The following is a 13,503-nucleotide window of genomic DNA, read 5'->3' on the forward strand; positions in this document are numbered from 1 at the left end:
CGAGGTCCACCAGCAGTTACTTTTGGGTACTGGAATGTATTGTTCCTCATCAGACTTATACCCAAAGCAAGAGAGAGAAAAACACACACAGGATTGAGAAGTAAGCAGATAAAGAAGGAAAAACGGTGACAAATGGAGGAAGTATGTATGAAAAGGACCTAAAAGAGTGAGATAAAGAAAGACTGATTGCCTGATGGTAGATTAAAGAGGCATACGGTTTAATTAAGACTAAGCAACCTTGGAATTTGCCACCTTTGCCTTCAATGGCACTGGCTGAGAAACTTCTGAACAAAACATTGAGCGCTAGCAATGACTATATTACAAATTAAGCACGGGATACAAGCCTTCTGTCCTGCATGTATGACAAAGTGGGTACAGAGTATATTGGCCACAGCAGTAAACACATATCAGTCACTCATTACTCCTTCCTCTCAAAGCCATGTGGTGTATGTGCAGTGCAGTATGTATGATATCCTTTTAAAAGGACCCAGTGATCACAAATGATTAGCCTGAAGGCCACTCTGGCATGTGACCCTTAGAATAAGTACTTGACCCTGGCCCTGCATTTACTGTGCACCCACAGAGAGCATGTTTTCCTTTAGTCGATTGTTAATCTTCTAGCTATAGGTCTGTCCACCAAATACAGTGCTGTGAAGGTCTTCAGCTCTTCTAGTGGACGTAGGCACAGCCTCTAAAATGTGACTATCTTTGACTAAGCTTGAACAATGGAATTTCTTGGATGAGTGGACCCAATATACCTCCCAGACCATCTGGTGCTTTCCTACCATCCACCTTGTGTTTGTTTGGAAGCTAGCCCAATTACATCAATCATATGGTCACCTGAATTTCCAAGGTGGCAGCCCCTACGATTGGGCACTGGGTTTCCCTCTACTGCACACAATGTTTGTAAAAATGTTTTAAAATTTTTTATTGAACAGAAAAGGTAAAAGAAAGCACGACATACATAAAGTTAACTTACAGGCTTGTCAAGGCACCAGCGATCTGTAAAAGTACTTGCACATCAATTGGATACAAGGCAATACAAGGTGTGACATTAATTCTATAGCGACTAAATACACACTTTACATATTAGTATTTGATGTCATAATAGGACGGTTTTGTAAATACGCTGACAGAGGTTTCCAGTAGTCTGTAGGTTTGGACCCCATGGGCAGTTCTTCCTCGTAAGTCCGTAACGTATCCTTGCAATAACACAAGTCTTGCAGCCACTGTTCAAGTGTGGGGCATTTCCTACTGTTCCAGTTCATAGATATCCGTCTTTTCGCCAATAAAAGAGAGATTACAGAAAATTTACGTACTGCACACAATTGCTGAAAAATACTGGCACCACTGAGCTCACGTTTAACTTCTAAGCTCTTAGTACTTGCAAAGAGGAGTGTACAGATCAGCCACACAACTCTGTTGCTACAACTCTCAAGATAAAGAGTAGGCCTAGAACTGCAGAGCCTCTCTGCTGCTGTAAGTTGCAAGGAAGAGGATACAGACTGGCATAACGTGATGATAAATGCACCCAAAGCTTGAGCAACCGAGAATTTGGCAAGTTGTGCTGCGTCTAGGTGGTGTTAGAATGTTGTTTGGAGGACATAGACCCCACCCCCAACCTCCTCTGGTGAAGGAGAATTCTGTAAGCCTCTATAGACCTGTAACCCTGTCTCATGGTAACACTACTGAAAGCCTTCTGAATCACTGCCATTGCTCTTTAAGCTTCTGAATACTGTATAAGCGCTATTTTGTTGTAACGTGCTCACCACGCAAAAAAAATGACGAATTAAACACAGATCTTTTTGACTCAGGGTGAATGTTTGCATTGTTCAGCATTCTGTCCATCATCTGTTCCTTTCGCTTTTGTGGCCCTAAGTGGGACAAATATGCCCAGATCTGGGTCATGTGCTCCTGTGCCACTGGATTCAAGCTAGCCTGGCTGATGAGGGGTGATACCCCAAAACCTGTCCCAGGATGCTTGTTTCCGGTCCAGTAATGGCCTGTCTTGGCAGTTCGGGCTGGACTATTCTCATGAGGAGGAGGGTCCAGACCGATTTGGATATGGCTGGGTGTTATATCCTAGGTTTTATACTATGCATCTTCCCTGTTTCTCTGCCTCAGCTGCTCAGCCAGTGTGAATGGTATGGGTAGAATGTTGGTGTGGATGGTGAGGTCATTGGAATGTGTGGTTTGCTGTGAGGTGGAGTGTCAGTTGAATCCTGGGCTGAGCAGCAGAGAGACTGCTCCTGGTGGGGCCTTATTTCATCTTTACTGGGAAACCTACTTTTTTTTTAAATGAAGTTTTATATAACGCAAACTTGACCCGGAGGTATCGGGTATCAGAGCGCTTTACATAGCACCAGTTGCATTACATGAGGCCACATTCATTTTTTTGTTATGCACGGGGAGATTAAGTGATTTGCCCAGAATCACAGGATGTTCAGCATCAATGTCGAGACTCGAACCCAGATCCCCAGATTCGCGGTCGATCACCCTAGCCGTTAGGCCAACTCCTCTTCTCTCCCCTCCCCTCTCCTCTCCTCTCTCTACTTAAAATCGTAGAATAATAAACGTATTCATCTGTAACCTAACCATGTCTACTGGAACTTCTTACTACGACACAACACTGGGTCCAAACTAGGGTGGCGTGGGGAGCAAACAACAATGGATTAAACGCAGATCTGCGACTGGGGGTGAATGTTTGCATTGTTCAGCATTCTGTCCTTCATCTGTTCTTTTTGCTTTTGTCACCCTAAGTGAGAAGGGTATGCCCAGAGGTGAGTGCCGTGCTCACTGTGCCATTAGATTCAGGCTAGCCTGGCTAATGAGGGCCGATACCCTGAAACCGGTCCCAGGTTGCTTGTTTCCAGTCCAGGTAGGACCTGGCTTGGCAGTTCGGGCTGAACTGTTCCCATAATGAGCAGGGTAAAGACTGATTTTCATATGGCTGGGTCCAAACTGGGGTGGTGTGGCGAGCAAAAACACAATGGATTAAACCCTGATCTGTGACTGGTGGTGAATGTTTGCATTGTTTAGCATGCCATCCATCATCTGTTCTTTAAACTTGGAAGGCCACCCAAACAAGAATACAGCCATAGAAGAAAGTATTAATGAAATGAGGGTCTGTTATGTTAGTTTGATAAAGGTGGGGCAGACTGCCAAACTGCCACATGTTTGGTAATGATGAACTCCATTTGTGTACACTGATGTCATATATTAACCAAGGAGACATACTGTGTATGTATACACCATGCACCTTCACAACTTAAACTGAGAAACATAACCACCAATTAACAGCGTTATAGTAACAAGAGCAACATTTGTGGAAGATAAATGTTGTGTGCACGGATTCTAAACAGGACCGTTTTGCAAAGCTATAGTCGCTGCTATGACCGTGACAGGGCACGCATGTAAGCAGCCTCACAGTAAATAAAATGCATAGAGAACGGAAACCGCTCTCTTACTCACTGGAGTGAAACTCCTGCGTAACGGGCGCTTGCTGGGTCCTTGAACAGAAGGAACCCTCCCTTTAAAAACAACAGGAGTGACGCAGGAGGTGGGGGCTGTTCAAAAAGAAAGATTGTTCGGTTTCCAGAGTTTCATCCTGAGGAATGCAGGTGTAGAGAGATTCTACATTAAAGGAATTCAAGAAGTCTGTAGTGATAACAAAAGGCAGATGCTCCAAGATATTTAGGGTATCATTGGTATCGTGAAGATAAGAGGGTCTCAGAAATACCCCCAATATAACTGCTAATACCCGAGATGGGACACGATTTTGGTTTCTGAAAAACATTGGGTTTTTAGATTGAAGAGTCGTGTGTGGGCTAAATGATGATATCCCTTGGGCTGATCTGCCGTAGCTTGCCACAACTATGCAACATATTTTAGATCTTGATTCTGCTGACATGATGACTTCCTTTATTTGGAGAACAGCAACAAGACCATTCCCTGAAGATCACATCCTCGCTTCCCCACGGCTTAGGCATGTTGATTTTTACTTACTGTGAGGCAAAGAATGAGTCTTTTTTAAATTTTTACTTTTTCAGATAGATGGCTTTGTGGCCCTCTCTAAGAGGATGGAGAACGACCATCTCGCCAAATGTCCAGAGCACTGTAGGAGTCAAAGTCTTGGGATGAAAATACCTTTTCCCAATTTCCCAATCAAGAGAACTAGAAAAGGTATTTGATTTCAGCTTTCTCGATGAAGCGTCAACTACAAAGCTGTCTGATGAGAAATGAAATAATTTGATTACTGTGTCCCAGTCTGTGTTTCTTTTGTTTTGCAATTGTTAATTAAGCAAGGTATGGAATGGGTAAACGTCATCAGACAGTCAGATGTGACAACTTCGTATAGCAGTAAACAGGATGGGATGATACATATTAATAAAAAGGGAGGGGGGGTAGGAAAATAATCGCGGGGTGAGGTAGGAGACAATGTCCAAGGGCTGCTACAGGACACTAACAGATGCTCTTAAGTAGTATCAAAAACCAAGGATGAAGGATGGTAGCCAGCGAGGAGAAGGACAGTAAAGGATTGTGTCGCTGGCATAGGGCTAACCCCCAGGGGCTGCCTTCAACAGTGCTTGTAGGGTCACAAGCTTTCGAGTGTGGGTAGGGGAAGGTGAGTACACTGGGTAAGAGGCATCTCCTGTATCGAGGGGTCAGGTGATACAGGCAGCATGTGGGGCAGAGACCAAGGTTGTGATGTAAAACAGGGAGAGAGAAAAGGAGACACTCCAGTCCTGCTGTCAGTGGTATAACCATGTATTGTTAAAGAAATGGCTGGTGACATAGTAAAAGAGGTTAAGAAGAAGAAAGGAGGAAGACCGGGCTGGTGGGGCTGGCGGGCTCGTCTGCTATCTCCGGTGTGGGGAGGGGGTGGATCATGCCATTTGGTGGTTCTGCGTGTCCAGGGGGAGAGAGGGAGGGATAAAAAGTAAGAGAATGGGGGGTTGGGTCAGGGGTCGGTCAGGGGAGGTACTAGGAGGGACAGGGTAAGGGGTCCATAATAACATGGGGGGGGGGATGGGAGGTAGCGATAAGGGGGAAGAAAAAAGGAGGGGAGGTTGGGGGAGGGAGTTAAGGAAGGGTAGGGTAGGGTAGTGGTGAGGGGGTGAGGAGGGGGTAGGGATCGGCATTATGCAAGTAATAAAGGTAGGGGAGAAATGAAGGAGGGGAGTAAGCATTCTGCGTTACAATAGTAGTCAGTTGTACGATTCAGTATGGCCCCACGTGGGGGTTTGGGCCTTGGGCACCTGAGGCAGGGTGCCTGTCAGTGGTCTCGTCATGGAGGAAGGTTGTCCACATCTGGAGGAACAAATCTAGTCATGCAGATTGTAAATGACGTGTTCGTGTGCAGCTGTTTGGACCATGGCCAAGAGCCAGGCCTCCTGTGACGGGGTGCGGGCGACCTCCATTGGCAGAGAATACATATCTTGGCAGTGGCCAGGGCTGTATGAAGGAGGCGACGCTGTGGGCGACAGAGTTCCGGTGAATTCCGTACATCGTGAAGGAGGATTACTGAGGAGGTGAGTGGTAGTTGTAGAGGCACTCAAGACTGATTCAACGCGAGACCAGAAGGGTTGGATCGAGGGAAATTCACAGATGATATGCGTTATATCGCAGGGGGAGTTTGCGCATCTCCGACAGTTTGCATGTGGGAGGAGACCTGCTCTGTTCAATTTTTTTAGGTGTCCAGTGCCAGTCATGTAGTGTCTTAAAAAGACAGAACTTCAGACGGGCCTCCCTCGTACCCCTGTCCAGAGCTTCTAGGATGTCTGCCCATTAATCGTCTTTGTATGTGGCTAGCAGACGGGTGTGCCATTTGGCACGATGAGCTTGTGAAAGGGGCTGCGATGAGAGGTGGGAAGAAAACATGCCTGGGTAGCCCTGACATCACCACTTTGTGTCTCCCCCATACGTTCAGATAAGATACTACAAGGAGGACTGTAGGGATCATGGTCGGAGGCCCAAACAACTAATCAGGCAATGCTGCAATTGCATGTAGAGCCAGGTTTGTTTCGGGTGGAGGCCGAATTCCTCTTTCAGCTGATCAAATGGTTTGAGGTCTCCATTCAGCAAGAGCTGGTCTGAAGTGTGGATACCCCCTTCCCTCCATTGAGTCCAGGACGGTCTGTCCGTCTATACACATGCTGTTGTTGCCCCACATGGGGGGTTTGTCATACACTCGTGTATCTGTCTCGAGCAGGTGGTGTGCGCGTTGCCAGGCCTTATGCATAACGTGCAACAAAGGATGGGTAGGGCTGTCTTGACGGGTGTGGGCCCCGAATTGGATAGAATGGCCTGTGCCAACGTAGAGTATTTCCCATTCAATGCGGACCCAGTGCGGTGGGTCTGGGACACCAGGCAGCAGGTATGCCAGTTGGGAAAGCTGGAGAGCAAGGGCATAATGTTCCACAGATGGGAGGCCCAGGCCTCCAAAAGAAGGAAGCGCCATCAACTTGGTTGCGGCTAGCCTAGGTTTCGAAAATCCCATACGAAAGACTGAATTTGGCAATCAATGAGGCGTATTGTAGGGAGAGGAACGTGGACGGGGAGCATCACAGGCATTTACGTGAAGCGTGGCAGTGTTACAATCCGTATTGCCTGCACTCTGCCCTACATGGAGAACCCCAGGGTAGAACACTTCTTGAAATCTCGTTTCATCTGGGCTATTAGCGGGTCTATGTTGTCTGGGACCATTCCCTTTGTGCCCCTGTTCACCAGTATCCCCAGGTATTTAAGGCGGGAAGGTTACCAGCAGAAAGGGTAGCCGTGTATGGCCGCTTTAGTGGTACCGGACCAGATTGGAAGGGCTTGTCCCAGTTTACTTTATAGCCAGAAAGGATCAAGAAGTCGTCCATGACGACCAGTAAGGCTGGGAGGGATAATTGCAGATCGGTCAGAGTGAGTAGGACATCGTCTGCATAGAGCTATATCTTGGAGTGACTGGCTGGGAGTGGAATACCTACTATAATGGCAGAGTTGCGGATGGTAGAGGCCAGTGGTTCCATGGCCAAGAGGAAGAGGAGTGGTGAGAGGGGTCATACTCAACGTGTGCCCCTTGGAATCAGAAAAGGGTAGGACAGGAAGCCCCCGCAGTTAACGTGGGCAGTCATACAGCAGCCACAACTTAGCGATGAATTGGTCTACCAGGCAAAGTGTTCCATTGTAGCAAATAGGTAGTTCCATTCAATGTGGTCGAAAGCTTTTTCCGCATCAAGGGAGAGGGCCAGGGCATCCGTCGGGAGGTCTTCGGCTGTCCAGAGGGTAGGTGCTAAGGTACGAAGATGATTTCTGGAGGACAGAGTCCCAGTCTGTGTTGACAGGCTGCCTTTCTATTGAAGATAACTGCTTATTGAGGCAACTCTCAAGCCACCACTCTGATCTCTGTCAGAGCTACATTAAAAGGAAAGAATGCTCTGGAGTGTATTCCTATAAACAGACAAAATGTAGTTTTAACGGTAGAATACTAATAACAAAGGACACTGTACAGGTTAAAAGTTTCCAACCCTGTAACCGGGGTCTCTGCATCAGAAAATAATCCCAACGCTATTTTACAGCAGATTTTAAAATAATGTCCATTATAGGCATAGGTGAAAACTCACAAGTCAAAGCCCACAGGCACAGATTTGACACTGCTGTTGCTGACCGCAGTGCCACTGCAGCAGCTCCCGACATTTCTCACACAAATCTTGAGGCTACGAGCACCATCACAGACACATCACTTTAAGTAATTTTGTTTCAATCCATTGACCAGTATCCTGAAAGCACTGTAACTGGAGTAAAAGTATGGATGAAAATGAGATCTAATCTGCCAATGAAGGTGCCTGTGCTGTCACATTGCCTAAATGCACCTATTAAAGGTGAGGAACACTTGACCAAGCTTGAAAGATCAAAATACTGATCATGAGCTGTCTGGAGGCCTCGATTAGCCACAGGATCGGTAGGCGAAAAGCTTACCTGCATCTGAGAGTGACGTTTTTGGAAGACGGGATTGCAGTTTTAAGAAGAATCAGACTGATCTTCATGGGCCGCCTATATTTATGGGCAAATCCTTCCGGACGCTCTGACCTATGGTACTTATTGTAGCAAGGATGGGAAATTGATCCTTCCCTGTGAGGAGACTAGCCCACAGTAGTAATTGGTCGGCCCGGTGAAGTGTGAGATTTAGACCTAAAAATCCATTCAACGTTTGCCCACCTGTAGGAGGCCATGCGGACCAGAGGTCCCTACAATAAGCTTGTCCCATAACTCACACATGGGGAGTGTTGGTCGGACACAGATATTTACCTCCTGCATTATGAACAGCCTGAGGATTAGCAAAGCAATACTGTGTTTGTTAGACTCTGATCTGTAGATAAAAAGCATTAGAAATGAACAGTGAGTCTTCACGTAGATAAAAACTAACTGACATTTACCACGCCAAGGGTGTCCTTTATGTACCTGCAACTTCATTCTCTGTCAAGGTATCTGACAGATATGTTGTAGGTGCTACAGCAACACTACCTACTGTCAGAGAGGTGAATTACTTACATCCATTCTGCAGCATGAAGACAATGGTACATGAAAAATCTATTTGAAGAAGTATCTATAATAAAGTAAGATAAGTAAGACATAAGAAATTTCCAAAATACAAAAAAGAGATATCATTAAGCAAAACGTTACCCGGGCACCACAATGCATGGATTCTTCAATAATTTTACGTCTTTTCACATTTGCTCTGCGTCGGACTAAAATGTCTTCCACGTCTGTGATAATAGAAAGAAGAAAATCAAATGAAAATATTACCTCTTGAAAGATTGCCTTATGCCATTCCATCAGCTTTTAAAATTCCTGCAAAGTTTAACAACTATATTTTACACAAAATACCTTCAAACTGACCTGTGTTACTTTACACACCTATCATTCGGCTACAGCCTAAGGGTATTGTGTCATAAAAAAAACCTGATGATATAGCTGCTGAATAATACACCCACTTTGAGCAGAGATTTTATGCTGTTTTGCGCCATGAGTGAATATCTCATTGAAGCTGTTTTACTTGCATCATGGGAATTGTAGTCCTGTGTTTATAATGGCAATAGCAAAATTAAAAGTACCAGAATGCAAAGAATAAAACCAGGACTGGTTAAGCTACTCCAGCTTCACACGGAACAACTTCACAGCGGTTTGTGATGGGTAACAAATTTGGAAATGTTGCTGTTGACAAGAATGACTCAGTCATTCATCTTTCCAAAATGAAAAATGAGTCACAATTGAACTGTTAGTTAATAGTAGGGTTATATGGCCGATAATACAAATCTGCCAAACTCCATTTAAGCTTAAAATTACTATTTTCAATCACCAATGACACAAACTTCCACTGTTCCCTTACCCATTGTAAATCCTCGGTAGAGCTGTAAGTACGCCGTGAAGAGCCGAGCCAGACACGTGAGCAGCTTACCACTGGTTTCACCCCCATACAGTTCATAGCAACAGTGCACCAATCCATAAGCTGAGCTGCCATAGTGTGCTTTGTCCAGAACACCGCAGAGTAACTCCCCTTCCCTAATAATAACCTGGAGAAAAACAAACGTATGGGAATGAAGAATACATGTCCGCTTCACCTACAGAAATACCACGCAGAACATTTGATAAACTGAAATGAATAGGACAAAATATTTTTAAAAGGTAGAGGTCTATAGTGCAAATGTTAATGTTAAAGACATTTATAGAGTGCTACTGTTACCCAAAGGTGTCCTGGCCTTATGTAAAGTCCTCCAACTGAAGCATAGGGAAACAGAGAGTGGGGCTCGAGTTGTATAATAAAAAGCCAGGTTTTCAGGGCCTCCCTGAACGCCAATAGATTTGTCATACTTCTAAGATGGAAAGGCAGACCTTTCCGCACACTGCTTACACTACAAGGACGATAATGTGGCAATCAGAGTGTGAGGACAGATCAACGCCTAGAATCTACTAAGGGAAGGCCAACCGAAGGCAGCCATCTTGCTGTATGCACTTTCTCTGTGGCATGGAGGATATACAAGCCACAAGATGGCCCCTTAGGTGGCCTACGTAGTACAAGTGGCATCTATACTATAAAGGGTGTCTAACGCATGCAGGCAATGAGCAGTATGCCATCTAATCCAATGGTTATTAACCTTTTGACTTCAGTGGACCCCCACAATCATTATTACCCCCCTTTAGCAGCTACAGGGGGTGGGGTTCTTGATGGTCCTCTTCTGTCTGCAGATCGGCAGACAGGCTCATATTTAGCGTGAAAGGGTGGGAGGGTGAATGGATAAGTGGATGGGTGGATAGATTTGAAGATGGACTGATAGATTTGGATATGGAGGGAGCAGATGAACGGACGGAATGATGACAGACTGAATGATGGATAAAGATTGAATAGATGACAGAATGTACAGGTGAAATGGTGGATATAAGTGGGTGGATGGAAGAATGAAAGGTTGACTGATAGATACTTGGATGGAAGAGACAAGCGAGCTCTTCTGAGGATGGCTGCGATTACTTGCTTTATGGTTGCTTGCTTGTGCCACACGAACTTCGGTTCAAAGTGAGGGCGTTGGGGGTATTTTAATTTTCTTAACGGTCTTGATTGAGGCCATCATCCAAGGATGCTAAAATAATTTTTACTCTCCAATTTCAAATTCTTTAACATTTAGAGAATTTTATTTAAATGTCAACTTTATATTTTGCTTCTTTATTGATATACACTTCATCAATCTGCTTATATTATTCAATTTTCTAAGCACTAGTGCACCCCCTGAGTAGGCTTCGCAGACCCCCCAGGGGCCCGGGGAGCACAGGATAAAGACCAACTGATCTAATCTACTACAGAATGTAACTCCATATTTTAGGAACACACAAGCGAGCTGAAACTAGGTACAAGAACACCTGTACCAACGTCTTCTGAACAAACTAAATAGGTGTTCGAATAACTTTACTTCTCATGCACAGTGGAAGTTGAAAAACAAGATAAAGGACTGAAAAAAGATGACAGCGTAAGAAAATAAATTGCAACCAGTATTTGGTGATTACTGATATTCACAAATAGTTTACACCTGGCCCAGTTTGAACCTAACAGTCCAGGTTTGAGCTGATTTGTAAAAATTCGAGAAAATGCCTGCTCGGCTGTGGCAAGGAACGATAAAGAAAATGACATACTCTCAGAGCATGTATCATGAAGAACATACAAGGAACACAGGAACAGGGAGAGGACGGGTCAGGGAGCAAGTGGACAGACTAGTTAAGACAGCACCTACAGCGACGATGAAGGACATTAACAGCAAGTGTTACCAGTGCCAGGCGCAATATAAAGATGTCCAATCGAGGCAATCAGACACATACACTGCTACCAACCCCAAAGAAGGTGCAGCATTTGTAAGGTTAGAAAAGCCTGTATGTTAACTGAGTATACCACAGACATGACACCGGTTAGGTCAAGCGTCTTAAAATCCACAGTCACACTTCATTACATTCCAAAGTAACAACTCAAAGATGCCTCATGAGTGTGGTTGGCAGGTCCTCTTGCTCCCCCTCTTACTTCAGAGCACAACCACAAGGTAAACTTAACATCTACCAAAACACATCATGCTGGGCAAGGTCTGTCCACAGGCACCACCAGAGAACCCTGCGGCGGGGTATACCCACAACCACCAACATACACCTTGGTATACTAAAGGGCCACTAATTGGTGTGGATGCCCATTTAAATACCATCATAACATACATGGGTCCATGTAACTGGGACAGCATGTTTTTAGTCCTTCGCTTTCTTTCAACACATCATACTTTCAGGTGTGTTAGTGTGATTGGTCCAACTGAGCTGAAGCCAAGATTATAAGAATTTCACAGTAATGAGGTGTGACTTGGAGAGCACTAAGTTCCCGAAAATAAAGCCCTGGGCAGGATACATTGTGCCCCTGTGGTGTTGTTACCTTAGGTCTGGAGCGTATTCGCCTTGCTAGATATTTTATGGTGTTCATGCCTGGCTTGATCGAGAAGTGTTAACTGTATTTCCCCAAGATCCTGACACAACAATTTAAGTGCAACTGCTCCCTCAGAGTCATTTCATACTGATGGAAAATGCAAGCCTGTGCCCAAGGGTCCATCATGGCTGCCACTCGAAGCAGCGGATCCTGCTGTCCTAAAACAAGAAACGCACAGCGCAGTTGCTCTGTACTGCAACCTATGTAGTAAGGTTGTCAGATGTCCCCATGACTCCAAGGACACAATGCTCCAGTCTTGAGATCATCTTTTACAAATCACTGATTTCAGGTGTGCTAGCTCTAGTGCGTTAACTGAAGTGAACCAGGAACACAACTCCCAGAATGCACAGGGCTAGAGAACCACGTCTTTAGCGGCACGCAGTCTTCTGGCAACCTTGCAACCCAAAAATTGTACTAAGTCGGATGAGTACTAAATTGCACCCACAATACGCGAATGCGGATCAGCAGAATATTCTAGTGAGGGAAACAATATTCTCTAGTAAAACCTTATGAAAGTATGGTAGAGCTTCATGTGCAAGAGTCATGTGACCCGTGGGCGGTACTGAATAACGCCACACTCATTGTATAAGATGTGCAAGAGAAAATAAACGTACCAGGGGAGCTCTGGTGCCTCACGGAGTTTTATGAAGTCACACCAAACTACAGTAGGGTGTGCCACAGCACATGTAATACCTTCTCCAAAGACCCTACCCTCAAATGGTGCTTGTACCAAAGACAGATTCATGGACCTCCTGCACGGCGAGGCCTCGTTCAAATATTTGATCTCTGGGACCACGGATGTTCCAGGGAAGACCAGGTGGGACGGATACTTTAAGCATTCCACGACTCACTAAATCCCATCTTAGAGAGCATTCCCTATAGCTTCTGACTTCTAAGGTGCGCACTTAGGCTTGGTGGAAAAAATGGATTGCTTAAGTGTGAACAAATCCCAAACAGCTCATAAGTATAAAGGAGTGCGAGAAAGGCTTTTCTCCTAATAAAAAATAATTCTTCGACAATAAAGTCAGATGCTCAATTGCACTTTTTCGCCACACTTACACGTAGGGACAAAGTAGCGAGGCGCGCAGGAGCATGCATAGAAATGTACGACATGCTTACTGCTGGAAACTTTACTCAGTCGCTAAAAAAAGGTGTGATACCAATAGAGTCCAGAGGAACAAAATCAGTGATATACATGTTTGCAATTATTTTCCACAGTGTGATTTGGGCCCAAGAGTATGCATAAATTAAAAACACGATCAAAAATCCAGCGTGCGGAGGAAGGCAGGGTACACGAGAAATTTAAACATAGGCAGAAAAAGAATTAATACGTTTAAAGCAAAAATAATGGCTGCTTTATAAATCAATCTTTTATGTCCATATGTGACTAAATCATTTGTGTCCCGTTTTTTTAATAGGGCATGCCACATAAATGTAGGACTCCAAGTACCAGAATTCCTAGAGTAAAACAGGCCTGACTAAGTTACACGTGGAATATGGAAACTTCCGCG

The 13,503-nt window shown here is 44.9% G+C and overlaps 1 protein-coding gene across 1 annotated transcript in view; it reads right to left on the reverse strand.

Moving 5' to 3' along the window:
* The window catches only part of POLR1A (RNA polymerase I subunit A), a 604,540-nt gene that overhangs the window by 231,261 nt on the left and 359,776 nt on the right, over positions 1-13,503 (reverse strand). Inside the window, exons 16-17 of the mRNA XM_085642615.1 lie at positions 9,377-9,560; positions 8,671-8,753 (exon numbers count right to left, since the gene is read on the reverse strand). Of these exons, the coding sequence (XP_085498741.1) occupies positions 8,671-8,753; positions 9,377-9,560 (267 nt within the window). The remainder of the gene's footprint in view (positions 1-8,670; positions 8,754-9,376; positions 9,561-13,503) is intronic.

The sequence above is a fragment of the Triturus cristatus genome, chromosome 2_2, assembly GCF_964204655.1.
Source record: "Triturus cristatus chromosome 2_2, aTriCri1.1, whole genome shotgun sequence".
Classification (NCBI taxonomy): domain Eukaryota; kingdom Metazoa; phylum Chordata; class Amphibia; order Caudata; family Salamandridae; genus Triturus; species Triturus cristatus.